Below are 26,158 nucleotides of genomic sequence, written 5' to 3'. Positions count from 1 at the left end.
GAAAGTCCTGTAATCTACGTAACAGTTCTGTCTTCCTTGTCCTTTCCGCCAGTAACATCCGGTTGATGATCACGTGACTCTAATCTAAGAAACGTATTTTTCCAAATTGCCGTGTTTTTATGAAATTGGTTTATTTGCTTAATTTGAGTCGCTCAAAATGTGAAGTTTCTGCTGGAAAGTGCAGAGTAGCTTCAAATAAGGTTGAATTTTCTCAGATTTTTGTAAACAAGCATATATAAAAAGTAAGACATAATAAAAAATATGGCAAATAGTACACGCGCTACAATGCATTTATTAAAAATGAGAAGCTGATTAAAATATTGCAGAAAATAAACAGAGCAGCTGATGTTTGATGGGGAAGGCTGCATTTATTCTGGATTTTGAACATACATTAAACCATATGTGCACTGTAAGCAAAAATGTGAATATTTACAAGACAAAAAAATCAATATACACAGAAGAATTATAATACAAGGGGGGGAATCCTTCAGTAACCCTTACAACATAACATCCTTTAAACACATGAAAGTTTTGAATTTAGCAAAAACTAGAGGGTTGTTAGATCTGAAAATTGCAGCCACCTTCTGAGTTTTAAGGAGATAAACATGAAACGTTTATCTGCTCGCTCAGCTTTTCTCTTCAGTGCATTTCACTTTAGTTCCAAATGTAACTCAGAACTGAAAACAATAAGAAAACCTCAGGATCGAGGTGTAATCAGAAGATAAATATTGTAGTGTTTGTTTCCATCGCTTCCAAACCAAGGTTCATAACTCACCGAATACCTCAGAACTGAACGCTCATCCAACTCTGATGGGTTTTCTTTGTATTTTTTTTTTTTTTAAAGAGATCATCAAAGCAGTAAATTCTGGTTTGTTGTGGGAATTTTTAAGCTCAGGATCCTCAGTCAACTGTTTACAAACCTGGGTCAAGTTGTTACACATTCCTACACATTTTGAAGGAAAATATGGATGTTTCTCACAAAATAACAGGTTGCCCTCCCCACTCAACCATGTTGCTACTGCTGCAGTTTGCAGCTTGTGCCACTAGATGTCACTACAACCTGCACCACATGCCTCTGAAAACAGCTTTATGCTGACCTGCTTCTATATTTTCCTAAACAAACTTTAATACATTGTTACCACCTTTTATTCACTGAACTGATTTTTTAAATAATCCATGTACGTTTTCTGCAAAACGGTCTCAGAGCTCATCAACCAGCTGGAAAAAAATGTTTTACTGGATGAAAAAAGGTAAAAATAAACAAGTTATTTCCTTCTCAACCAACTTGGTGCTGAACCAAAGCAAACTAACAATTTAAGCAGCATTTCAGGATATTTATTTATATAAGGTGCTATAAAAGCTGAGTTTGATTAATATCAACCAAACTGTTCATAAATCCAGATTTAAACATAAATTTGTAGACTTTCAAATCGAAAGCTGGCATTTATAAATGCAGCTTGGAACTGTGTGTGTAACTCCTGACTGGAGGGCTGCTTGAAAATGTCGTAAATAGTGTTTATAAATGTAGCCTGATGCTTAAAGCAGAAATTAGAAATCAGATTGGTGATAAATGGCCATGCTGATCTCCCCAAAAATTCAAAATGGAGGATTAAACTAAAGCCGGTTGATTCTGGTTTACCTCTAGAACCAGTGTGGTGGTAAAAACAATTATTCATCCTGAAAAAAATTACTTTCCATCTTTATGTATGTTGTTGGACAATGCCATCGCCATCTAGTGGTCAGGTTTGATCATTTCAGGAACAAGTTGGTACGTAAAGTCGACGCGTTTCTATGCTTCAGCAGCAAAATGGAGGGAAAGCGAGGAGGGCGACCAGTTGACTGAAAGTACGATTTCCAACGGTAAACACTTATAAACAAAGTTAACCCTCTTCAACATGAGATTCTGTGTGTCTTGTTAAACTCTCCCAACCTTCAGAGTGAAAGTTGAAAGTCTTGTCGATCGCTAGCAGAGATTTTATTCCCAGACAAACACAGAATTTTTCTTGCTGAAATACAGAAATCGTTTTGGTTATGTTCTGCAGACAGTGGTGCTGCTCACCTCGATGGACCAGAAAGCAAAAGATAAAAAAATGATGGAAAAAAAAAATCCCAGAAAATATTCATTGCAGATAGCAGCTAGTTTAATAAACAGTTTCTGTGCCCTCCGACGAGGAGAAGAAGAAGATGGTGGTCGGGCGGCGGTTCACCCCAGCAGCAGACCCGACAGCGCGTTCAGGTCCCTCATGTACGGGTTGTCGCTGAGGATCCGGTCGATCCGCTGCTTCTGGTCAGGAAAGATATCGTACAGCTTCCTCTTCAGCTCTGATGTCTCCCCCGGCGACCGCTGCGGCGGCGGAGCGGGCGACGGCGAGGGCGAGCGGCGCGGAGGATGCCACTCGGGCGGCCCGGAGTGCGGCCAGTGTGCGGTGGGGTGGGCCGTCAGGGAGGCGGGGTTACGCAGAGTCTGGACGTTAACGGGCTGCTGCTGCTGCTGGGACGAGGCCCGGAAATCCGGAGGGTGGAACAGCGGCGGGGAAACTGTCCTGGAGAGAGAAGAAGAAGAAACAGGCTGCAGATAAATCCCGAACAACCAGAGTCACAGATACACAGCGGATGGCTCACCTGTTGTCTTTCCGCAGGAAGTCGTCCAGGTGGGGTCCGTCTTTTCCAAGTGGGTCGTCAGGAATCATGAAGTGATCCTCAACGAAGGTAAACTGAAGAAGCCTGTCAGGAAACGCAAAGTGCAGCGTTCACACAAATGGAAAATTTCATATTGAAAAACCAACAGCAATTTGTAAAGGTGAGCTATTATGCTTCCTTTACCTGGCTAGGACAGGTGTGTTTTAGGGCCTCTGTCACTTTAAATCCAAATAAGCTGCTGCTGGCCACGCCCCCAAACTCAAAGTTTACACTCACAGGTAGTAATGGGCTTTTACAGTATTGTCATTTATCGTGATCAGTAAGCAACAGAGCAGTATTTAAAAAAGTCCAGAGACTGTTTGACTCTTTACAATAAATATCACATTCAGTAGAATTTCCCATGAAATGCCCCAGAAAACTCACTTTGAAATGGAAAAACATTCGGTATTAGATTTCAGGAAAACCTGGTCACATAAATTTCTTCTCGTGAAATTCAGTTTTAAATTACTAACATACATTAGGCTGTGTTTGGAGCCCGGACAGTCCTCAGTTTGACAGAATCACCATCCTTTTGTGTTTCTGTGACTAAATGTTAGAATGTAATATAAAGGGAATGAAGAAAAGCTGCTTTCAGGTAAAATATGGTGCTCACCTTGATGTAATACACAAACCAACCAGTAGGTGGTGAGAAAATCACAGAAAATAAAAATATTTCTGAGTGTCTACAGCTGCTTTTAGCATTTAAACTTTGAATAAATATCAGCTGTTAACACTCACATATTTCAGCAAAATGGCAAAAAAAAAAGTATTTATATTTACATTGCATTGTCTCTTTAAATGTTTCACTAGAAAACTAGGAATAATTTAGACATTTAAGACTTATTTTGATTAAAAATTATTTTATCTTCTGGTCTGTAAATGAATCTAAGAAACATTGATTATCTCCAATTAAAGAAGCAAAACATTATAATATCATGTTCCATTAAAATATAATACAAATGTGAGTCAATGAAAAGAAAAATAGAAAATGTGCCACGGATATTATGGAATACATTAAACACGTGAATATTTCACTAATTAGAACAAGTTCCTGTGAAGATTCTGTTTCCTCTTTCTCAGAGGAACTTTTTCAGTAAAGCTAAACAAGCTATAAAACTTTATTAGTCAGCTGCGTCGCTGGACTTTCCAGCATCTCTCAGGGTAATGAAACACACGTCAGCGTCTGACAAACTGAACTCTACAAATCGCAACCAATCACCTCTCTTGAATGATCCGACGCCATGTGTCCGAGGTGTCAACAAAGTCCCGCAGGTTGTCGTTGGTGACGATTATCCCGTCTGTCTTCTCTGCTAGGTGGAGCAGGAACCTGGAAAAAAAAAAAAAAGAGGCAGAGTGGATTGTTTGGATTAGACACTCAGGATTTTCCCGGCGTTCAAAGGTCAGACATTTCCAGAGCGGAGAGGAAAACCTGAAGAGCTCAGTCAGGATCCTGTTTTCAGTCTGAAGGCATTTATGACACAATCTGACTTCAAGTGGAACCGGCAAACTTTCAGAGATATTTCCAGAGTTTCCTCAAATATCTATTCAATGCCAAAGCTTCACATTTAAGAGATTTAACAAAAGGATGAGGCTTCTCTTGATCATTTGTAGACCATCTGAAAAACTTGAGTAAAAGTTTCATTTCAGTTTTCTTCCACCAGATTTTCTCATTTACAGAGAAATAAATTAGCTTCTTATGCTAGCTACACTTTACCACATTTTAGCTTATTTAAAAATTTTTTTATGTTGCTAGCTTACTTTTTCTAGGTTTAGCCCATTATTGTTTTTTGTTTACACAATTTAACTTAGTTTATCTTACTATCACTTAGTTCATATTGGTAATTTAGCATGGGTAGGGTAACCAACCTAAATGTTTTCTATGTAAATATGTAGCTGTGCTTTTTAAGCCACTTTTATGGTGGAAAATGAGGTGAAAACGTTTTTTATTTTTACCTGTCGTCATGTGAAGATATTCTCTGGCCGCAGACTTCTCTGGAGGGGGTGAAGGACAGCAGCCGCAGGTCTTCCAGCTGGTTCAGAAAGTGTTGCTCTGGAATAAAAAAAATATGGCTAAGAACAAGATATGTGGAGTCAAATGATGATCTGAAGTATTTGAGTAAATTAAAAATGTCCCTGAATTTGGGGTTTATCACTTTGTGTTGAGATTAGAGGTTTGTAATAATGTGGAAAATACAAGGCCAGTATCTCCAACATTGATACCTTTTCTTTTTATTATTTTTGTTTAAACCTAAAATAGAAATAAAACTTATAGGTGTTTCCAAAATATTTTAAGAACACATTAATATGATAAGAGAGGAAAAATAATAATCAGATAATGATACCAATTTGGTCTCAATATCATCATTGAGAACTGGATGAAACAGCTGCAAAACAGTCGAGATCAATAATTATTGATTAGGTTTGTGTTTTAAATATCTGAAATACTGCCAACTGGTGGCATGACCTTTCCTGTTTTAACTGTAGTTTTCACTCCACATCGTTTTATTATTATTATTTTTAGGCAGTTATGAGGCAAAACCTGACACTGCTGCTGTACAAGTTACTTAACAAGCTGTTGCTAGGCAACCAAAGAAGGAGTTCCCACTTTGGTTACCTAGCAACCCTGAGAGTTTGACCAGCTAAAGTCTTTTTCTTCAATTCCCAACATGCTGTAAATATTGATTATTGAATATTCTATTAAACGTATTATCTATCGAAATATTTATATGTGTATATATAGCTAAACACAGAAAGATGCTTAGTTTTGAACTTTAAGGTGAGCTCAGGTTTACCTGTAGCGAGTCGGTCTCTCTTCTGACGCCACTGTGGAACGAACACTGTGATCTCCCTGTGGCCTCTCCGCCAGAACATTTCCACGGCCAGAGCAATGCCGCGGCACGAAAAGAACCGGTGAAGGCCATGACTACAAAAAATAAAAGGAAATTAAACTTCAAAACGATGTAAAAAGATGCAATGGAGTAGGTCTGAAGCCAACGGTTATTTTAGTTTTCTATCGATTATTCTGACAATTAACATGATAAATTCTGCAGATTTTTCATTTAATCTCTTAAGCTTGTTTTTACAATATTAAAATTCCGTAAAAAATGCAAACAAACAGAATTCAAATCCTTTTTAAAAAATAAAATGAACAATTTATTGCCTCTGTTGCAGTAACATAGCATTCCTTTTAGTGTATGTTTGATAATTTGTAGCAAATGATGCATCTACAGCAAAACGACTAATTCTAACGTCTACATGTGAAAAGCTCGGCCATTTCTGCTTTACTTTACATTAATACAGCGTAAGCCTAATCTGTTGAGTATTTGGATTAACCAATTATTGACTGTGTAATAAAATTTGAACCAGATGAAGATAAAGCTGCCCCTGGAGGAGTTCTGGGTAAAAATACTTACAGAAACAGAAGTTTTTTTCATATTAAATGCAAAATGTACACATTTTTGGTACATTATATTATACATATACATTGCTTAATTGTAGCTCTGACTTGGGGCTGAGCATTTATTGTATTGCTTATCCTTTATTGTGATAAATTTCCTGTCATAAGAATTTTGAATGTCATTAATGATGTTTAATACACATTTTGCAGAAGTCTTATTTAATTTCAGATGCAGCTTCATAAAAGTGTGGGGAAATAAACTGAATCAGCAGCTCAAAAAGGGTAAATCTTTTTAATTCAGGGGTGTAAAATATGAGTCTTGCTTTGCAGAAATTCACCTGAAACTGAATGCACAAACATCTGTGACTATGATGCAATCAGAAACAACGAACCCAAACATTTTAAAGATTAGCAACAACTTCAAAGAAAACAGGCTTTAATTAGCCTCTACAAAACTTCCAGGAGACACAATTTAAAATATCAGCTGACACACAATGTCGCCGGTGACGTGCACAAACTGCAAGCGCACGTCAGATGGCTCCAGTTCAACATGCTGGTAGGTAAGGCAACAAAAACCACAACGCAAACAACCAGCAGCAGCCCAGATGAGAAACTCCCTGAGCAGGAAGCTGCAGACAGATCGCACAACTATCGACGTTATCAGAGCCAGCAGATCTCTGGTGCTGTTCATCAGGCCCAAACCACCAAACCAATACGTGTCAGGGATTTTTCTGTTTGTTTGTTTGAGCAGCAATGTTTGTTAAAAATAGCACAAAGTTTCTGTCATCACTGATGGATAATTCAGGTACAACAATTAAAAAAAATCCTGGAGGCAAATTAACCTGCCTCAAAAATTATAAAAATTTTTGTAATAATAAATACTGTTAAGCTATTCGGCGCAGTGTGATCTGGCCGGAAGGTTATTTATGTTGCACAACATCGCTCTCGCTTCTGCTAACGCCTACGCTGTTGACGCAAGTATGCTAGGTGCTATTTTTAGCTATGGAGAGAGACGTAGGCCTGTCACGATAACAAATCATGCTGGACGATATGATTGCAACTAACGATTATTCTGATGATTAATTGGATAAAATAGATGGCCACATTCTGCAGATTTTTCATTTAACCACTTAAGAGTTTTTTCTTTATATAAAAAGACGCAAACAAGTAAATGGTTCAATTCCTTTTCTAAATAAGAAAACCTTTTTTAAAATGCAGTGCCAGCTTTCATTTAGTGAACGCTTGAGCTTTTGTAGCAAAAGATGAATCTGCAGCTAAAAATGCTTCCAAACATTAAAAGGTTAAACTCTCAGCCTTTTCTGCTTACAGTGAAGAGCTGATCTGTTGATTTTTTTAAGTAACAATTAAAGAGATTAGTCATGATTAATCATCAACTAATCTAGTAACCTGATCAAATCTGAATATTTTTCTGCATTAACCAATTAATAATTGGATACCAAAAGCAGATTTTTTTAGATTCAGGTGAATCTTAAACTAAGCCACTCAGAGTTTTGTCTGTACCATGTTCTCAGGAGTTAAAATTTTTAAATTAAAATTCCTCCTCGTCATGAGAATATCTCTCCCGTCTGCGCTGGTTCTTTCCCTTTCTGCTCGGGTTACTATCGAGTTTTAGATCTGGACTCACGTGAGCTGTGGTTTCACAGAGACGCATGCAGGCAGCCTGAACAGGTTAGTGATGCCACAAACAATATTTAGCAGCTTTCCTTCCAGGCTGACGTTACGCGGCCAAAAGAACAACCAAGAAGGAAGATTATTGGGACTTTTGGGGCAAACGGTGATGCAATGAGTTACAAAGCTGCAGCAGAAACAGGCACTAAAACACGGCAGATGCTGTCATAAACTAAAGAGATAAAATTTTCCAACTTGAAATCTGAGGAAGTTGCTGCCGAGACTTGTGATACTGATCAGGGGGAAACATTGCAGACCCGTTTCACTTTCCCTGGTGTTTTAACTCTACAAACATGTCAGAGTCTAAACAGGGTGCATTCAGAGGCAGATCGTTTTCAGCCAGGGGTCAATGCAAGCAAAGAGCAGGGAAGTTCCCACAGCTGCTGAGAGAGAAAGTGATGAATGACATGAAAGTGGGGTAAGTCGTGTAATAATCACCAAACTCTGCGGAAACGCAACCAAAGGAGGGAAAAGGGCTCAACTTCATTTGAATGATTTTAAATAAGTGTTTTTTAGGATCAGGGCATGTCCTGGTCAGTGAGCCTTCACTGGGACGTTTTTTTAAACTAAATAAAAACTTTTTGAAATATTATTTAGTGATAAACTCTCAATAAATTAGATTTTATAATAATTTCCTGACAGATTTGATCACTGAAGAGGTTTTTTCTAACTAGCGCTGAAACAATTAATCAGAATAGTCACGATTAATCGATTATTGACATAATTGTCAACTATTATAGTCATCAATTAATCGTTAACTGGAATATACAGATTCAAGAAAGGCCACTTGCTAAAAAATGTGCACACTCAAAGCAGTAATTACGCAAAAACTGTACTAAAAATAAATGCATTTTGCATTTAAGATTAAAAAAGAACCTTCTCTGAACACTCAAAGCAGCAATTAATTGTTTTTATCTGATTAATCATCAAAATAATTGATAAAATAACTTCAGATCTTTAGCATGGAGAGAACAACTGTAGAAGTAAATCAAGACGGACCTTTTTACTCTGTACTGGAAGAAATTGTTTACATAAATCACATCTGGACTTTGCTATTTTAAAATGATATACTCTGTTAAACTAGTACTTTTCCATCAATATTAAAGAATAATTGACTTAAAACAAGCTCTTATATCTACCTGAAATGCTACTGATGAGTTAGTTTTGATTTATTTCAAGTGTACTAAGATTTTTGCACCAAAATACTTGGTAATACTTGGTGTTTTTGCAGTGTAACGAGGGTTGTCGGAGTAAATGGGGTTGAAAATAAATGGATGATATACTTTCTGCTATTTATTTGTCACATAAAATCCCAGTGAAACACTTTGGTGTTGTAAGAAAAACAGGCAGAACCGAACTGCTGGTCATGTTGAAACATTGGGCTGAGTCAGAGGTGCATGATGGGCACAGTTCGGGTAAAGCAGGAGGAAGGAAGGAAGAAACCAGAACGTGAAAGGAAGTAGTTGTACAAGCAGAGAGTCAGGATAAGGTCATGCAGGATGAAGACCGAACCCATAAATCAAAGTGAAAGCAAAAACTTCTTTCATCTTCATCTGCACATTAAATCTGTGACAAACAGCTTCTGGATCAATCAGAGATTGAAATCGCTGATTTTCTTTTTGTTACTAGAAAAGGTATTTTGTTCTGAGAAACACCTCCGTAACGAGCCGCCCTCGCTTCGACATGGTGCAACAGCTGCTCTGAGGCCTGCGCACAGTCATACCCAAACGTGATGAGTCACAACAACATGTGAAGGCGTGGGCGCGCCAACGACGCCGGGGTTGTAGCACAGACCTGCACGCATGGTTTTGTGTGGCGCGTGCATGAAGCGGCGACGGTGCTGATGGGAAGGGGGCGGCTTCGCGAGTCAAAAGGAGAACATGTAGTACGCGGTGTGGGACGCGACACCAACTTAACACAGATTCGATTTGTCATCAGATGAGTTGCAGCTTCACACAGATTCTTAAAAAAAAAAAAAAAATCAAACTAAAACTGATTCTGACGAAATATCAACATGAGCCGGTTATGACTGGCACTTATTACCAACATTTACTCCCTTCTTTGTTTTTGTATTATCTCAGAAAACGAGGATTGACTCAAGCGGCGCTTAAAGAAAATCTCAATTTCAGCCAAAAAAAGCCAATGACTGATCGCTTACGGTGTGCCAGTAACTCCTGTTTACACCTGAACCACAGCGGTATCGCATTTTCACCCCAAAGGTGAGTAATGAGGGAGGTGGACGATTCTTATCAAAATGTTAGTCATGGTTTTTCTTAAACGTGAAATCAGATTGTCATTCTGTCACAAAAAGTCTTATTTTTGCTGATAAAGCTGAGGCTGTTTCTAAGAATTACACGTAAGCCTTTTTTTAATATATAATATTAGAAATACAGAAAACAACTTAATTCCTTTTTGAAATAAAAAAAAATAAAAATTTTATTGCCTAAAATGCAATAACATTATTTTTGTGTATGCTTGATCATTTGTAGCAAAGGATGAACATGCAGGTAAAAAAGGCTCAGTCTTTCCTTTGACTTAACATTAACACAGGATTAATTATCAGTAATATCGATTAATTGACGACTTCGACATTTTTGGTCCCAGCAGGCCTGAACTGTCAGTTTCAGGCCTGCTGCAATAGTTTATTTTCAATACACACGTGTCAATATTCTTTGTTTATTGTGAATCATATGAGATTTTATGTGGCAGGAAAAGGAGCCTACGCTTCTCCTCCTACTCTAACACTTCCAGTTCATCATCTCAAGAGTTTTGTGGCGACTCGACACCTAAAGGACTGAAAGTGACCAAGAAGTGAGAAGCTGTGTGCAGACTCACGCCATCGCCACGTTGCTGCCGTCTATGATGATGTGCCTGAGGTCCGGGTTCCCCCGCTCGTTCGGCAGGTTCAAGGTGAACTGGGTCCGCAGCGACTGGTGGAACCGGGCCAGGCCGGTGACCGGCGGGGCTGGCGGATCGTTGGCAGGCGGGGTCCGGGCCACGCCACCCTGGAAGTTCACGTGGCTGATGGTCTGGTAGGCAGAGGCTGCGGTCCGGTTGATGGGCTGAGCCGACTGGGAGGACACAGGAAGCAGGAACACTTAGGGGAGGGAACTCAGAGCAGCAGCTCATTCTCAGCTTTAAGTCAAATCTGATGTTAGAAAGTAACACTACAAAACATAAAAAAACTAATGAAAGTAAATAAAAACTAATAAAACAGAGCAAGACTCCAAGGCTGGAGTCATGTCCAACTACAGAATTAAAAAGAGCAAAAACTCAACTAGTCTAGGTTCGCTAGCACTAGAAACGCGTGTTTCTAGCGTTAGCGAAATAAATTTTTATGATCTTATGACCAAAGACAAAAAAGAAATCCTACAACTGCTAAAATCTGACAACTCCATTTTTGTTTACATTTCAAAAAGAAGGAAGTTGCACTCAGGTTCTTCTTCAGAGGTTTCTGTGTCATTTCCTTCAGTTGTTCATGGAGCAGCGCCCCCACAGGCGAGGAGGGTAACATGTTTTGACTCAGTGCAGTATGACAGAACCGCAGCAGATAAAAATATATCAATGTTGTTTTTTGGTCCCAATTAAACTGAGTCTACCAACTATCAGGTGTAAAAACACCTTTAATCACTTTTCATAGCATTTAGTAAAACTGGAGAACGATTTGCTATAAATGGACAAACAGGGTAGCAGTTGTTATGGAATAACTACAATCAAAACGTCAGCACTGAAAAAACACAAAAACTCACCAAGTATTTTTGTGAGTATCTTAGTACACTTAAAATAAGACAAAACTAAATTACTATTTTTAGCAAGATGTCAGAGCTTGTTTAAAGTCAGTAACTCTTTAATATTGATGAAAAAGAACTAGATCCATCCAGATAAATCCACTTATAACAAGACATTTTTTCCCTGTTATCAGTGAAATAATCTGCCAAGGGAATAAGAACCGTTTCATCAATACTAAATCATTGACTTAAAACAAGCTCTGACATCTTGCTGAAAAGTTACTTATGAGTTAGTTTTGAATTAAAGTGTACAAAGATATTTGCACTACAAACTACACCAAAAATACTTGGTAAGATATTGTGTTTTTACAGTGCCTGAGCCTGGACTGGATGGAGAAATTAACCCATAATTCAACAAAACCAAACAAACAGAAACTCACGCTGGGAGTTGAAGCCAGAGAGGCGTTACTCAGCCACTGCGCCGTGCTGCGCAGCGCCGTAACGCTCTCCACCTTCACTGGTCCGCCCAAAGTTTGAGTCCCACATCGAGACAGGTAGTCCCGCTGCGTGACCCCGCCCCCTCCTCGCGCCAGGTAGTCTGTTCGGGACCCGGACTGCGTGGGGTCAGGGTGCGGCATCGTCATTATCCGGGACATTCGACCGTCTGCCGTTTTGGCGCTGGTGGGGATGATGTTGTCGTCATCGTCGATCGTAATCACTTCGTAGTTCCCTGCTCCGCCCTGAGCACTGGAGCTTCTCTTGATTGTGATGGCCTAAAAAGGATGTGATACACAGAAATAAATACATGTTTATTTATTTAAACAAATTTAATCAAGATTTCTTCAACTTTAAATTGTTACTTTAAAGTTTAAGTGTGGGGATTAAAGTCTGGAAGCAGCAGCTTTGCAGATTTTCCTCTGCAAAGCTGCTGAAACTCTGAATTCCTTTAAATCAAGGCTAAAACCCCCATTTGTTTAATACGGTGAACCAATTCATCAGCAAGCTGATTTATTGGTGCTGATTTCACTAATTTTGGGAGATCTGTGATCCATTGATACTTTGATGTGAAGCCGATCTTTTCAACCTCAACAAAGGTCTAGAAATGAACCCCGTCTTCTTCTGCTCTGCAGTGAGAGGTCTGACTGACAGGCCCACCAGCTCAGGTCTACACGTTTGCAGTCGCCCCACTGTTAGAAAACTCAGCAACTTTCTTGCTATATATTCTGCGACGTTTCAGACAAAAAAATTCAGTACCGGCCAAAATCGGAATCGGCAGTCAGGTTTTTTAAAGATCAATAATTGGAGATCGGCCAAAAAACTGCAATCGGTGCACGCCTAGTCTGTAGCTCTGTTATACTGATCTGTTATAGTAAAACAATGACTGGTTGCAGCCCCATTCAAGATTCGTCCTTGGTTTTACAACGTTTATTCTAGTCTAGAGTGATTCTTTATTTGTCCCTTAATAACAAAATGTATTGGTATGCACAGCAAATTGACAGATTAATGGAAGCTTTAAAACGTAAGGATTGTGCTGTAATGGCCAGAAATGAGGATTATGGGATTATTTGTGGCTTGATGTGAGATTACCTGCTGAGTGCTCGTCTCACTGCCGCTGCACTTCCGCCGGTGTCCCAACCCGTTGCTGCTTCCTCCTCGCTGGCTCGGCTTTATGTTCTCCTTCGACCTCCCAGAGTCTCCCAGCTCCTTTTCCCTGAAACGGGACGTCATTGACGAGGCCGACGAAGACGAGGAGGAGGAAGAGGAGGAGGAAGAGGAGCAGAGGGTGTCGGCGGGACGCACGGAGTTCATTCGTCTCTCTCTGTCCCCTACTTTGCAGTCCTGCTCACAACGTTTGGTTTCTTCAACTATTTTCTCCAGGATTAGAAAGGTGTCCTCCGTCTGCCCCGTCGCCTTGACGACGCGCTCCACCACTTCCTGCTGGTAGCCCATGGTTCTGGAAAGGAAAAGTAAATCTCACAATATAGCTACAACTTTTAAATGGTGCCCAAGGTAAAATTCAAGCCCTTAAAGTACATAATTTGTTACTGTTATTAATAATGTTTTGTGGTATTGTGCTTTATTCTACAGCAGGGACAAATTTTAGGTTTTGAAACATCTCTCTCACCTTATACAGAGAACACATTTGGTGCACTGTACAAGATTATAATAGCATAAGCTAATTCAAATTCAAAACACTTTATTGATCCCAAAGGGAAATTAAATGTTGTAACACACATTAATTCAATTTAACTAATAAATTAATTCAAATCTACAATCCCGTGACAAATTACAAAAACAGATATAATACAACATCTCTTCCAGTTGACTAAAAGTGCTGGAGCTCAGCTTGGGTTGCTAGGTAACGGGCGGAACTCTGCTGGGGTTGCTAGGTAACGGGCGGAACTCTGATGGGGTTGCTAGGTAATGGGCGGAACTCTGATGGGGTTGCTAGGTAACGGGCGGAACTCTGATGGGGTTGCTAGGTAACGGGCTGCGCTGTATTGGGCTTAGTAGGCATGGGGCAGTTCCTACTTTCAAAAGGATTTTGACGACAAAAAACATTAATTTATTGCCAAAAAATTGCTGGGTGTTTTTGTCTTTAAATGCAGCTGAATCCCAAATGGAAAAACAAAAACGTGCAAGGTGTGAATTTCCCTTTCAAGATTTACCTGAAAAAGTTCACCAGGCAGCGGAGGTTGGTTTCTGGGCTGACAGCCTCACCGTCGTCTGGTACGGCCTCGCCGGACTCCTGTGTGATTGGACCGGCCACCGTGTTCGCTTTCCCTGAGTAGCAGGAGGAGGAGGAGGAGAGCGTACAGGATGCAGACGGGGTTTTGGACCTGCAGCTGCTGCCGGCACCCCGGACCTCCCTGTCCCGAGGTCGCTCCCTCGCCGTTCTCTCTGGCGACTCCTCCTTCCGTTCCAGGGAGTATTGTCTCTTTGTATCCCGAGTCTCGCTCTCGGATGAGCGCCGCTTGTGTGAGGGTCGGGTGCCGTTGAGCAGGACCGCTTCTGGACCCAAACCCGCCTTCCCGCCTGCACAGACAGACGCCGCCGCCGAAACGCCTTTCTCCTCAAAGCTGGTGTCCAGGATGCGGTTGGAGAGCTCTGTCACTGGAGTGCTGCTCTGTGAGCGGTCCTGGTCAACCTCCGCCATGCTGGGAAGCAGCGCCTGGTTGACCTGATAGTGGGAATAAAAATGATTCACTGAAAAAACAGAAAATACTACCAAGTATTTTTGGTCCAATTTTGTCTTATCTCAAGTATATTAAGATATTTGGACTAAAAAATAGACCAACATTCAAACTCAGGGCTCAAAACTTTTGAGTACAAATGCAGCTAATTTGAGCCATGGTGCAAAAACTGAAATGATTAATTGATTATTGAAATATTCATCAACTAATTCATTAGTCGTTGAATACAGTAAACAGACTCAAACAGGTAGGCAGAGGAAAGGCTTTAGATGCTCAACCTCACGGCTAACTAAGCTGGGTTGGTGGCATCAACTAGCTCACTCACTCTTTGGTTACCTAGCAACAACTTGCTGGATAATAAGAACTTTCAAGTACCCTCCAAATTTGGTTGCCTAGCAACAACCTGCACAGTGACTTGCGCAGCAGCAGTTTTTGGTTTTGTCACTGTGTCTCATAACTGCTTAAAAATAAAAAGGTTGTGAAAACTGTGGATAAAACAGGAGGTTATGCCAACAGTTTGGTATTATTTCAGATATATAAAACAAAAAAAACTGATTAATAATTATCAACAGATATGAAGTGCTTGCATCATGATAAGTTTTTCATCCAGGCCTGACTCAACTGCAGAAATAAATGGACCTTTTGATGATTTTCTGATTATTCTGTAAGTATAAACCTGCATTTTTTCCCTAGAAGCGTTTGCCATAGATCATATGGATTTAACCAACCAGTGCCGATGTGTTTGTGCTGGTGGGGCTGTGAACCAGTCCCAATAACTCCTCCTTCAGAGCACTGGGCAGCAATAGGAGCTCCATGGTGTATTTATCATCTCTTTCCTCCACGAAAGACTTGAACGCTCGCTTCACCGCCGATTCTCTGTCACTTGGCAGACTCTTCTTCTCCTGCACAGAAAACACAAACAAATGAAGAAAAAACTCTAAACAACTGCCAACTTAGCAACTTTGATGAACGTAATTTCACCAGTCCTACTTGGAAGAGAGCAACAAACTGCTGAACTCTGCTTTGCGCCATCACAACAGGCTCAGCTCGGCCCACCAGCCACAGACGGCCCGGTTCCGGCACCAGAACCTCGGCGCTGGTGTCCCGTATGAGCCTGTCCAGGAAGAGGCCCCGGGCCCCGGCGAAGATGCAGTGCATGTCCGTGGGATAGTGCTCCTCTTTCTGCAGCTCCGGGTCGCAGAGCCCTCGAACATACTCCTTCAGAGAAAAAACTAAAACATTAATGCTGCAGCTTACGGCTGTTTTAGTAATCAAGCATTCTGACGAATAAAATAATAAATTAGAAAAGATAACTCATTCAATTTCTTTTTTAAATTAGAAAATTAACATTTTATTGCCTAAAGTGCAACAATATAGAATTACTTTGATGATTTGTTACAAAGGATGCATCTGCAGCTAAAAAAAATACTTACAATAACATGAGAAAAGCTATAAGGATAACCTTTTTTTTGATTAACTCATTATTAACTGAATAGCCAAAGGTGCATGTGTATTTTTTACAGCTTTATATTACTACAGTGTGTCCTTCCAGCAAATGGCCTTTTTTATTAATGTGCATACTCCAGGTAACGATTAATCAGTTACTAAATTAGCTGATTATTTCAATAATCAATTATTACGATTAATCTGATGAATCATTTAATAATTGAAGAGCAAAAGGTATTTAATAAGAGATAATCTTCTCAGAATTTGACACTTGGCGAGTTTCGGGAAGAACATATTTACAAAGTTTTTTTCATTAAATACAAAAGGTATATACATATTTTACAGCTTTCGCTTCATTACTGCTCCGACTATCATTCTTTCAGCAAATGGCCTCTTTTAGGGTCTTTATATTCCAGTTAACGATTAATCAATTACTAAATTAGTTGATTATTTTAATAATTAATTAATCACAATTAATCATTTCATCCCTAAAAAATGGATTTCAAAATCACAAAAGAGCAAAATTCTTCATATTTAAGCAAATGCGAAGAGAGAAAAAAAAGAAAAAAGAAAATGAAAGTAAGGTCGGAAGATATTTGTATTAATTTACGTCACGTTTGGCTGAAACTGAACAATTTGCAATGAATCAGATTCAGATACTGTTTGGGTGAATCAGCAGCGTTCTGACTGATAATGTGACACACCCGTTTAGCATTCATGAAACACTCGACATGAGGGAAATTAGTCAACAATGACCCCAGGAGAGGAGCTCAGGTCTGCGTTAGTCAAGAGAAACAAGGTCAGGCTGATTCAGCTTTTACTGAAAAGACTGTTTAAAATAAAATAAACTTTTATAGAAACTGGAAATAATAAAAAAAAAACACCATCAACTTCATAAAAGTAATAGATATTAAATTACATTTACTGAAAAAATCANTTTACAATAAAATAAACAATTTTTAAAAAAACATCGAGTTGACAAAAATACAAACATAAGTATAAACGGTCCTTATTAAAAATTTAAACCTAAAAAAATTGTCTATTCAACTCATGAAAAATGTGAGTTTCATAATTGAAAAAAAAATCTAAAATTCAAAAAGAATAAATAATATAATAAATGACCTTTAAACCTGAAATAAATGTATTACAAGCTAACAAAATATATATATGAAAGTTGAAAATTCAAAACTATACATCAAGTTGAAAAGAATAAAACAAACAAAACCTTTTAGTGAAAATATAAAACTGGATAAAACAATGTATTACTGGTTAACTAAATAAAAAATTATCATAAAATTTTTAGAAAACATAAAATTGATTTTAAAAAAATAAGCCTTTACTAAAATTAAATGTATTACAAGTTAATAAATTAAAAATATATCTCAATAAAAGCTGAAAAAGACCCCATTCAAATTTAAATATAACATTAAATATAGAATAAATAAAATAATTAGTCTTCACTGACTGTAGCTAGCTAGATCTGTCAGTAACATTGCATTTTGATATTGGCCCAAATTTTCATATCACTTTATATGATAATTTTGATATCTCTGATGAATTTGCACTCAAATCTGACGATTTTAGTCATTTATTTACATATCGTATCGTAAGATAAGCAGAGCTGGGCCAATATTAACGACCGATGTTTGTTTGCATCTCGTTGTCATTCGTTTTTCAACAGGAGATTGGTCATGTGACATTTGTTTGGTCATGTGATACTGATGCAGTGCAGGACCGAAACATGTTTCAAGCAGAGAATAAATGTAGGCATTGTGGTTGTTTTCTTAATGTTTCGAGGAAAAATACATGTAGCATCGGTAAATATCAGTTATCAGCCATTACAACTAAGTTAACATCAGATAAATGACATTTCCTAGCTGTACCTGAAGCCATTTTAAAACTTTTGGACACAAAAACTGAATTTAGAGAGTCTGGATAAACAGAAACACTGAAGCTAAGCTTTCTGGTAGTAGGAAGCTAAAACTGACTGCTGCTCATCATTGGAGGCTGATGAAATCTCCACTGAAACATTTTGGTTTTGCTTGACTGGCAGAGCTCAAAGCAGCTGCTGAAACACGACCAAGACTCGTGACACAGGATGCAGAAGTGTGAAAGAGTCTCTTCTGTGGGAAATTACACCCATAATGTGTGGCTAACTTTTGATCTAAATGCCGTTTTTCAGTAAGCCAAAGGCATTATGTCTGAACAGAGCTGCAGCTCACATGACTTTTAAATTGTGCTGTGAATCAAAAGGATCTATTCACAAACAAACAAAAAAGAGGATTTGAGACCAACCTTAAATCCATCTGACCAGATTATTATTATTATTATTACCTCAGGTGTGTTCATGTAAACGGCAGATAAAGAAAACCAGAACATGGACTTCCTATGTGGAGATCCCCTGGTTAAAATTCGCTCTGAAACTGCAGCTATGGTCAGAAATGTTTAGTTAGCATTTAATGTTGTGGAAAATATGTTAAACTGCATCAGCAGCTCAAAAAGCTAAAAGATATTTTATAAAATCTGCAACATAACTTTACAACAAAACAACCAACTTGGCAACCAAACTGAATAAAGAACCGGAATCAGGCGAACCTTATAGTCACTGTGAAACATTCATTTCAAACTAAATGGACTTTTTGTGGAGAAAGTGGTTATTTTTGTCTAATCATCACATTTTTTTAACTTCTGCAACTTGTGAAGATATTTTACTGAATTCTGTGATTCTTTGTGGTTATGATGAAAAAAGGGAAAAAAACGACATTTAATTCTCTAGCAATTTTTTAATTTAAAATACAAATCTCTACTAGGAATGTCACAATAAACCAGTTAATCACATGATGAATTACAACAAGCTCAATAATTCCTATTTGCATGATTTATTGTTGTTCTCTTTTCGTTCTTTCAAAAACTGGACTGCAAAGGTTTTCAGTCTGGTGTTTTAGTCTCTACTAGTCATTTTTTAAACCTTCATAATTCATTGTATTTGTTGTTTCTGTTTTATTTATTTGGGATATTTAATCAATTTCTAGAGTTAAATGTTCATTAGAAGTTAAAGTTTATTGTTCTTTGAGAATGTGTTCTTGCATTACTTTGCCATAAGCATTACATGATTTTAAAATGATCTCAAAACAACAATATCATCACTATAACTTCTAGGAAAATTTATCATCCAGCAAAATGATAAATTTCTGGGAAAATTTACCATTATTATAGTGACAGGTATAGACAGGTATAATCTCTACTTTCAAGTAGGAATGTACCAATTGCAGTTTTCTAGTTTTCTGGCCGATCATCCACTAATGTTAATTTTTTTTGTCTGAAAAGTTGCAACAAACAACAAATTGGCAACAGCGAAAGAGACCAGGTTGCTGCTTTTCAGACTTTTGCAACAGCAGATAAGACCAGTTTATGATGCGATTATTGGCTGATCACAGACAATGAATAAAAACAAAAATTAAGGATTTACTGGCTGGCCAATTTATCCGTGCCATCCTAGTTTCAAGTGTGTCAAAATTAAGTTACCCAAAATACTTTTTTTGTGAAAATACTTAAGATCAATAAATTACAAATTCCTTATGTTAATTACATTTATGTTTACTCAGCATTAAAAATGACACTGATTAGACTTGTTGAAACATGTTTTTTTTTAAATATAACTTAACTTGAACATAATTCATTGTTTTCTGCAGTCACTGTGACACATTTTACTGAATAAATCATTTCCCATTTCCTTTTCGCCAGGTAGTGGTTATGAGAAATGGTTCATAATGTGTCCTGCAGAGTTAAACGAAGGTTAAATAAAACACATTTTATTGTTGGGAGTCAGTGTGAAAGACCCCTCTGAAGCCGACTCATTTGAAGGAATATGAGCTGTCAGCATGACACAGATTTTACCCTCGTATATAAAAACTCCTCATCCATTGTTGTGATTCATTACAGAAAACATAAACAGGTCAAATAAAGCAGACCAGACTGGAGACTTTACTATTCAACTCATGAAAAATGCTTTTTGGTAAAACAAAATCTCATCTCTAGCATCTCATACTTGAAACCAGACATTTAATAATTATAATTTTGATTCTGTTTTAATCAAAATTATATATATGTGCTGCTTGTTGTTGCTCATTTGGGACAAACTATAATCTTGTATAGTGATGCTCATCTTCTAAAGGTTGAGTAATTATCTCCTCATGACTTATCCAGTCACATAAAAAACTAATGTTCTGTTTTTATTGAGTTTGTTTTACCGAAGTAAAGCATTTACACTTATTTTATGAGTAGACATGAAGACAAGAGATGCAAAAGCTTTCAAAAAGAATGACTTAGTTTTCTCCATCATCAACGTCTACTCTTGCGTTCTGTGCTATCAACAGTAAATCTGCTTTAATGGGGTTTTCCACATCTGTCTCACTTTGTTCTTTGTTTCAACTAAACAATCCAAGCTGGAAGAAGTTGGTGACTAAGGGGAAATGGTAAACAATGCCAAAGAAAACACGAGCTGCAATTGTTTTGCCATGATCAGGATTCACTTCTTTTAATTTGGATGTGGGTAATTGTTACCACCCCCTGTGAAACCACTGGTATTTTGCCAACTTTATGTGGAATCTCAGAAAATTGCTCCAAAACCAAGGGAAAAATAATACATGCTAACAATAATAATAGTAGTCGTGTATTTGGAGCTACACAACTTCTCCAATCAAAGCTTGATTCCCAAATTAGGACAGAAATAAGGAGCAGTAGGTAAATAGCTTTTTGGTAGAAAGCTATTGTGAGTAGCTTTAAACCAAAAAAAAGAGCCGATTTTCTGCCCAAAACACAATTTTGTATGTAATATGAAAATCTTGTACAACTCAATAAGTCTGCAACCAATATATACTGCTCAAAAAAATAAAGGGAACATTTCACTTTAATTTTGTGTGTGGCTCCAAATCCAGGCCTCCATTGGTTAATAAATTTGATTTCCATTGATGATTTTTGTGTGATTTTGTTGTCAGCACATTCAACTTTGCACAGAACAAAGTATTCAATGAGAATATTTCATTCATTCAGATCTAGGATGTGTTATTTGAGTGTTCCCTGTATTTTTTGGAGCAGTGTACTTCGTTACCCAGGCTTGTTTGCCACAGTTGAAGTTGCTTCAGGTTTTCACATTATCATTGTGCTTTATTTTTTTGAGCAGTGTATAAATAATCCTTGTCGTCTGTCTGGTACAATCAGAGTGTGGGCTGCTTTTTGTGCTCCAATTGGTTAATTTGGGATTAAACTTTTAGCTGCACTGAATAATTAATGGTTTGTTATTTTTTTAGGGAAGATTATAGTTTCAGGAATTTGCAGAATTACAGAACAAAATACCCGAAATATAGACCAGTCCTGATAACGACTAAACTGCTAACTGGTCAGGCTTTTCTAAAAATATGTAAAGGGTCAGATCTTCATCAAATCCTTTAGCTTAAAAACAATAAAAGCTCTTTATTTATTTAGAATATGCATCATCACAGTTTTCAGTTAGGAAATCCCATTTTACAGTAATAAACTAACTTTTTGTCCTTATTAGTGATCAAATAACCAGCATTTATTCTACCAACTCACTATTTGCCAAAGATCATGGGTTGAACTTTTAATTGTGTTTATTTTGGTTTTGTTTTGCTAATGTTTGTGATTTTCTGTGTCTTTTCCCAGATATCAATGTAAACTAAGGGACAATCAGGACTGTCTAACTCTATTTATATGCAGTCAGTAACATTTAAAAGCTCTGACAGTTGGACCCATTTCGTTTTTACATCAAAATGTTTTGAAAGTTTTTAAAACATAGCAGTTCGTATTATCCCAGAGGTCATATTAAGCATTGAAACAACTGGTTTTGACAGTCTGTTTTGAAGATTTTTGCTCAAATAACTAAAAAAATGATCCGTTTTACAATGAGAGAAAGTGTCCAAAACAGGCTTTTAAAGTTTAGTTATTGTTTACATAATCAAAATGAGACAGTTTGCTCTGGAAAGACCCTTTCTTCTATCCTATTGGGGTGGAAACTGTAGAGATATAGAACTAGTTGTCAGTTTTTATTTCATTAAGAGCTTTCTTCACCTGCTGAAAACTGGAAGATTAGATTATTCTTGTACTGATTGGTGCATCAATACTTCAAAGTCCAAAAAAACACTTAAAACCCTGGAAAACTGATGACAGATTTTGGGAGATGACAAGAAAGTAACAGTTGATTTGAGATTTTTAAACACTAAAATAAGACAGAAGAGGAAAATACAAACAAATAATGGTTGTATTAATATTTTAAACCTAATAGTAAGTGAGATAATAAAGTTAATTGTTTGAGTTAAGGTTTTTAAGACAATAGAGTGAGGCAGAGAAGCTGTTGGTCAATAAAGTTGAGGTTCATGCCACTGACACACACCTGTTCACCAGGGAGTGGTACAGTCGATATGCACTTTAGGTTTCCTTATTTCTGACTAGAAACGGCAACAGGTCACAGTGAACTGTTGGTTAATGTAAAGAAACCGACGTGACAGCGTTGGTTTGCGTACAGAAAGGCCGGTTGAAACCCACCTTCGCCTTGGACACGTCGTCTCTGTTGCCCCGGAGCTGCAGCCATATCTGCCGGGATGTTTTGCTGCCGTGCGGCTGTCCTGTGTGGTCTAACAGACCAATAATTGTAAACGTCACTTTAAAAACTTGCTCCACTCGGGGCCTGGCACACTTCAACTCCTCTTCTTTGTCCTCCAGGACCGTAAACTCGTCCACTGTGGGGGCCTCCGCTTGCTGCCTCCCGGCCGACGCAGGGAGCCTGTTGCCCGGCTGCTCCGGGCACGCGAGCTCGGTGATTCGTCTCATTCCGAGCAGAGGCCGAGTTGTTGACATCCCGCCCTGTCGCTTCTGACCACCGCGCCTCTATATTCAGACCTCCAGGCGCTGCTGGCGGCTTCTGGGAGTTTTCATGGCCTCTTGTCTGCGTTTGTTACGGAGCTGCGACGTAACGTTAACCGCCTCTAACGACATGAACGCGGCGGCGGCGGCGGCAGCTAGCGTTAACAAGTCGGAAGCTCGGTCTGACGTATCCGGAAAGTCCCAGTGATGGCCTCATCAGAGCACTACAGCCCGGTCGAGTGTTGTGTCCTAAGATGATTATCTGCCCGACAGCTAAGAAAATAAAAACTCCGCTCAAACTAACCAAATTTCTGACGCCATCCTGATCATTAAATAAGATCACAGATTATTTAAAATGTGAGGATCAAACAAACAAAAATAGGTTTCACATCGGGGTAAAAACCACCGCTCTGCCCTCTGGTGGTGAGCAAGTGTTACTAGCTTGAGATTGATTCAATTCAAAAAAACTCTATTAAAGTTGCAGTGTGTATCGTTTATATTTTTTTTTTTTTCCTTTTACATATTTGTCGTGAGAGATTGGTAAAAGACAAATATTCTGGGAAAAAATAGGTTCCTCTGCCTTGATTTCTGTTAATACTACAGCATGTCAGAAGATCCTATTGTGAATGCTCAGGCGAGTTAGCACAACGATGACGGATAAACTGTTTTTCTGTAACGGTAAACCGTTTCTCAGTCAATAGCACGTTTAGCAGTGAGTGAGGATGATTGACAAGGCGAAGACACTCCTCTTTAGCGCTGGATTTCTTCAGATATCAAAATAACTCAGAGGAGGTAGAGATCCATTTTTTTCACAGATTATGTCTCATAAATTGTCACGAAATTTTAACAAAATGTAAAAAAACATATTCTTTTTAAAAACATGACTCATACTACAGTTTTAATCCAAACGGTAACTAAATGTCGTAACTCCTATTATATAAGGTTCTTCAAAGAGTTTTTGTAGACGTTGATGGCTGTGGGCAGGAAGGATCTCCTGTACCAGCCTGTTATACAGCGACTTTGAAGAAGTCTCTGACTGAAGACACTTCCTACTTTCACATCTACATCTGACATCTTCATTCATGAGAGACTCACTGGTTCCTAAGGATGACTAAGGTTAGAGGTGTGTCTGGATCAGAGATGGGCAACTCCAGGCCTGGAGGGCTGGTCTCCTGCAACTTTTAGATGTATCTCTACTTCAACACACCTGAGTCAAATAATGAGGTCATTAGCAGGACTCAGGAGAACCTGATTGCACTTAGGAGGTGATTCAGCTGTTGGATTCAAGTGTGCTGAACCAGGGTGACATCTAAGATTTGCAGGACACCGGCCCTCGAGGACCAGGACCAGGACACCCCTGGTCTGGATAGATATTACTTATCTTACCATAAATAATTTAAATATTACTTTTGATTCAATTTCACTGTGTTTTATTGTGTTTTGCAGGATTTAAGAACAATCTTTATGTTTCTGTGAAAATGTTGACATTTTGGTGTAAATTTGTTTACTTTTGCATCTCAGTGCTGCCCTCCTTGGATGAACAGTGGCTACTGCAGCTGTACGATGGTACAGTTTGGTTTGTGTCACATTTTGCCCAATTTGCCCTGTGGCTGGGTTTTGCTTTTAGTTACAGTTTAGTATTTGTCAAACTTAAAATACGTTGTTTAAAATAGCCAAACATTAGGTTTCTAAGCCCATTTAAGATGTCATCTTGTGAGGCGCGACATGCTCTAAATCCACCATCTTGTTATCCCAAAGTACTAAATTAGATCATTTACTACTGTGAATGATCAACAGAGTAAGAATCAATTGCAACAGAGCAACATAGACTGAGAACTATTTGGCTGTTACTTCCTGATAATCAGTCATTGCCTCGACTTTTAATTTTAATCTAAATTACTAATTTTGTTTTTAACTGCCTGCAGCATTGTGCCTATTTTTGCACAACGGCATACTCCAGATGGGCAAATATTTTCCTGTAAAATCTTAAATTAAAATGTACAGAAGCAGTTTGCCTCATTTAAACTGATCTTCCTGCAGAGTAGAAATGTTGTGCTTTTAAACCAAACTGCTGAGTTGTTTAGAAATCCTATGCGGGCGCTCAGAGCAGATTAATCTACTCTTTTTAAAAGTGCTTTGGTGTGAATTGAGAATAGCCCAAAGAGTCCCTTTAGAGGCCTGATTGTTGTACTTTACTGACCACAGTCGATAGCCAGCTTCAGGAAACAAATGTTCTCCCCTGATCACCTGATATTACCTCAGTGCAGCAACTCGCTGCCGGAATGGAGATTAAAACGGAGCCGTTTATAGAGAAATATTGAAACAGAGGAACACAAACCTCACAAGGGCTGCACACAAACACAGAAACAAGTTTTATGGAAGCTGAATGCTGGCGACGACATAACAGGAGCTTAATTTATACCTAACATAATATATAAACTTTATATGACTCTGTCTATGTGAACTGTGGGATAAAGAAGAATACAATGGCCTCAGAATAGTTTGAAGTTTAGTTTCAACATGTTGGATTGAGATTTCTGTCATGAAGTTAAAAAAAATAATTCTAAAGAAAGTAATCAGTCATGGCATACCTTTCTTAATCCACTTTAAAGTGGACCTATTGCAGAAAATTCATGTTTTGCGTTTTTGTACTTTTATTTGAACAATGTCTAAAAACAGACCGAGTGCTTTATAAAAATAACACCCAGCCATTTTTGGGCTATAAGTTCAAGTTTTTTTGGTGTTTGGAAAAAACTTCCCGATTGTTTTGCACTCTTACCGAGCAACCCAATCCAAGCCCGTCTCCTAGCAACCCAGGCAGAGTTCCAGAACAATTGGTCAGATGGTCTTACAGTTGTGTGCGCTGTACAATGGCTGCTGGAAAACATAAGTGTTTTGCTGATGAGTTACCATCCAACAACAAGTTGGTGCATTCTTCCTGGTTGTGTAAGAGGCTCTACTTCTGCTTTTCAAAGATGTGTGGTTGTATAATTGCGCATCTGTTTGAAACCATTTTCATGTGAGTGTAAACGTCGAGGTGGGGGGCGTGGCCAGCAGCAGCTTATTTGGATTTAATGTGACAGAGGCCCTAAAACAGCTAAAATGTCATTATCTAAATCTGCTTTTGTGTAAAAGTATACAATATT

At 38.3% G+C, this 26,158-nt stretch overlaps 1 protein-coding gene across 1 annotated transcript; it reads right to left on the bottom strand.

Moving 5' to 3' along the window:
- Positions 1-343: 343 nt before the first annotated feature.
- Positions 344-23,427, bottom strand: n4bp1 (nedd4 binding protein 1). The gene is made up of 12 exons (XM_015022207.1): positions 22,695-23,427; positions 15,678-15,905; positions 15,416-15,589; positions 14,163-14,674; positions 13,081-13,447; positions 11,934-12,266; positions 10,601-10,836; positions 5,472-5,602; positions 4,633-4,729; positions 3,899-4,006; positions 2,623-2,724; positions 344-2,543 (listed from the first exon to the last, which is right to left on the bottom strand). Exons 1-12 carry the CDS (start codon positions 23,004-23,006, stop codon positions 2,204-2,206), a joined length of 2,940 nt encoding a protein of 979 aa, XP_014877693.1. The 5' UTR covers positions 23,007-23,427; the 3' UTR covers positions 344-2,203.
- Positions 23,428-26,158: the final 2,731 nt, after the last annotated feature.

Source organism: Poecilia latipinna, unplaced genomic scaffold, assembly GCF_001443285.1.
Source record: "Poecilia latipinna isolate Pla-1442-1.1 unplaced genomic scaffold, P_latipinna-1.0 Scaffold2956, whole genome shotgun sequence".
NCBI classification, from domain to species: Eukaryota; Metazoa; Chordata; class Actinopteri; order Cyprinodontiformes; family Poeciliidae; genus Poecilia; species Poecilia latipinna.
Note: the sequence above shows the minus strand (reverse complement) of the source record. Positions and strands in the feature narration are given on the sequence as shown.

What these genes read in the sequence shown, in the direction of transcription:
- n4bp1 (XM_015022207.1), bottom strand. Translation starts at nt 23,006, where the DNA reads ATGTCAACAACTCGGCCTCTGCTCGGAATGAGACGAATCACCGAGCTC. An exon ending in AGTTTGTTGCTCTCTTCCAA is followed by an intron (nt 15,590 to 15,677) that starts GTAGGACTGGTG and finishes TTTTCTGTGCAG; the next exon opens with GAGAAGAAGAGTCTGCCAAG. An exon ending in CTCTGGCTTCAACTCCCAGC is followed by an intron (nt 10,837 to 11,933) that starts GTGAGTTTCTGT and finishes GTGTCCTCCCAG; the next exon opens with TCGGCTCAGCCCATCAACCG.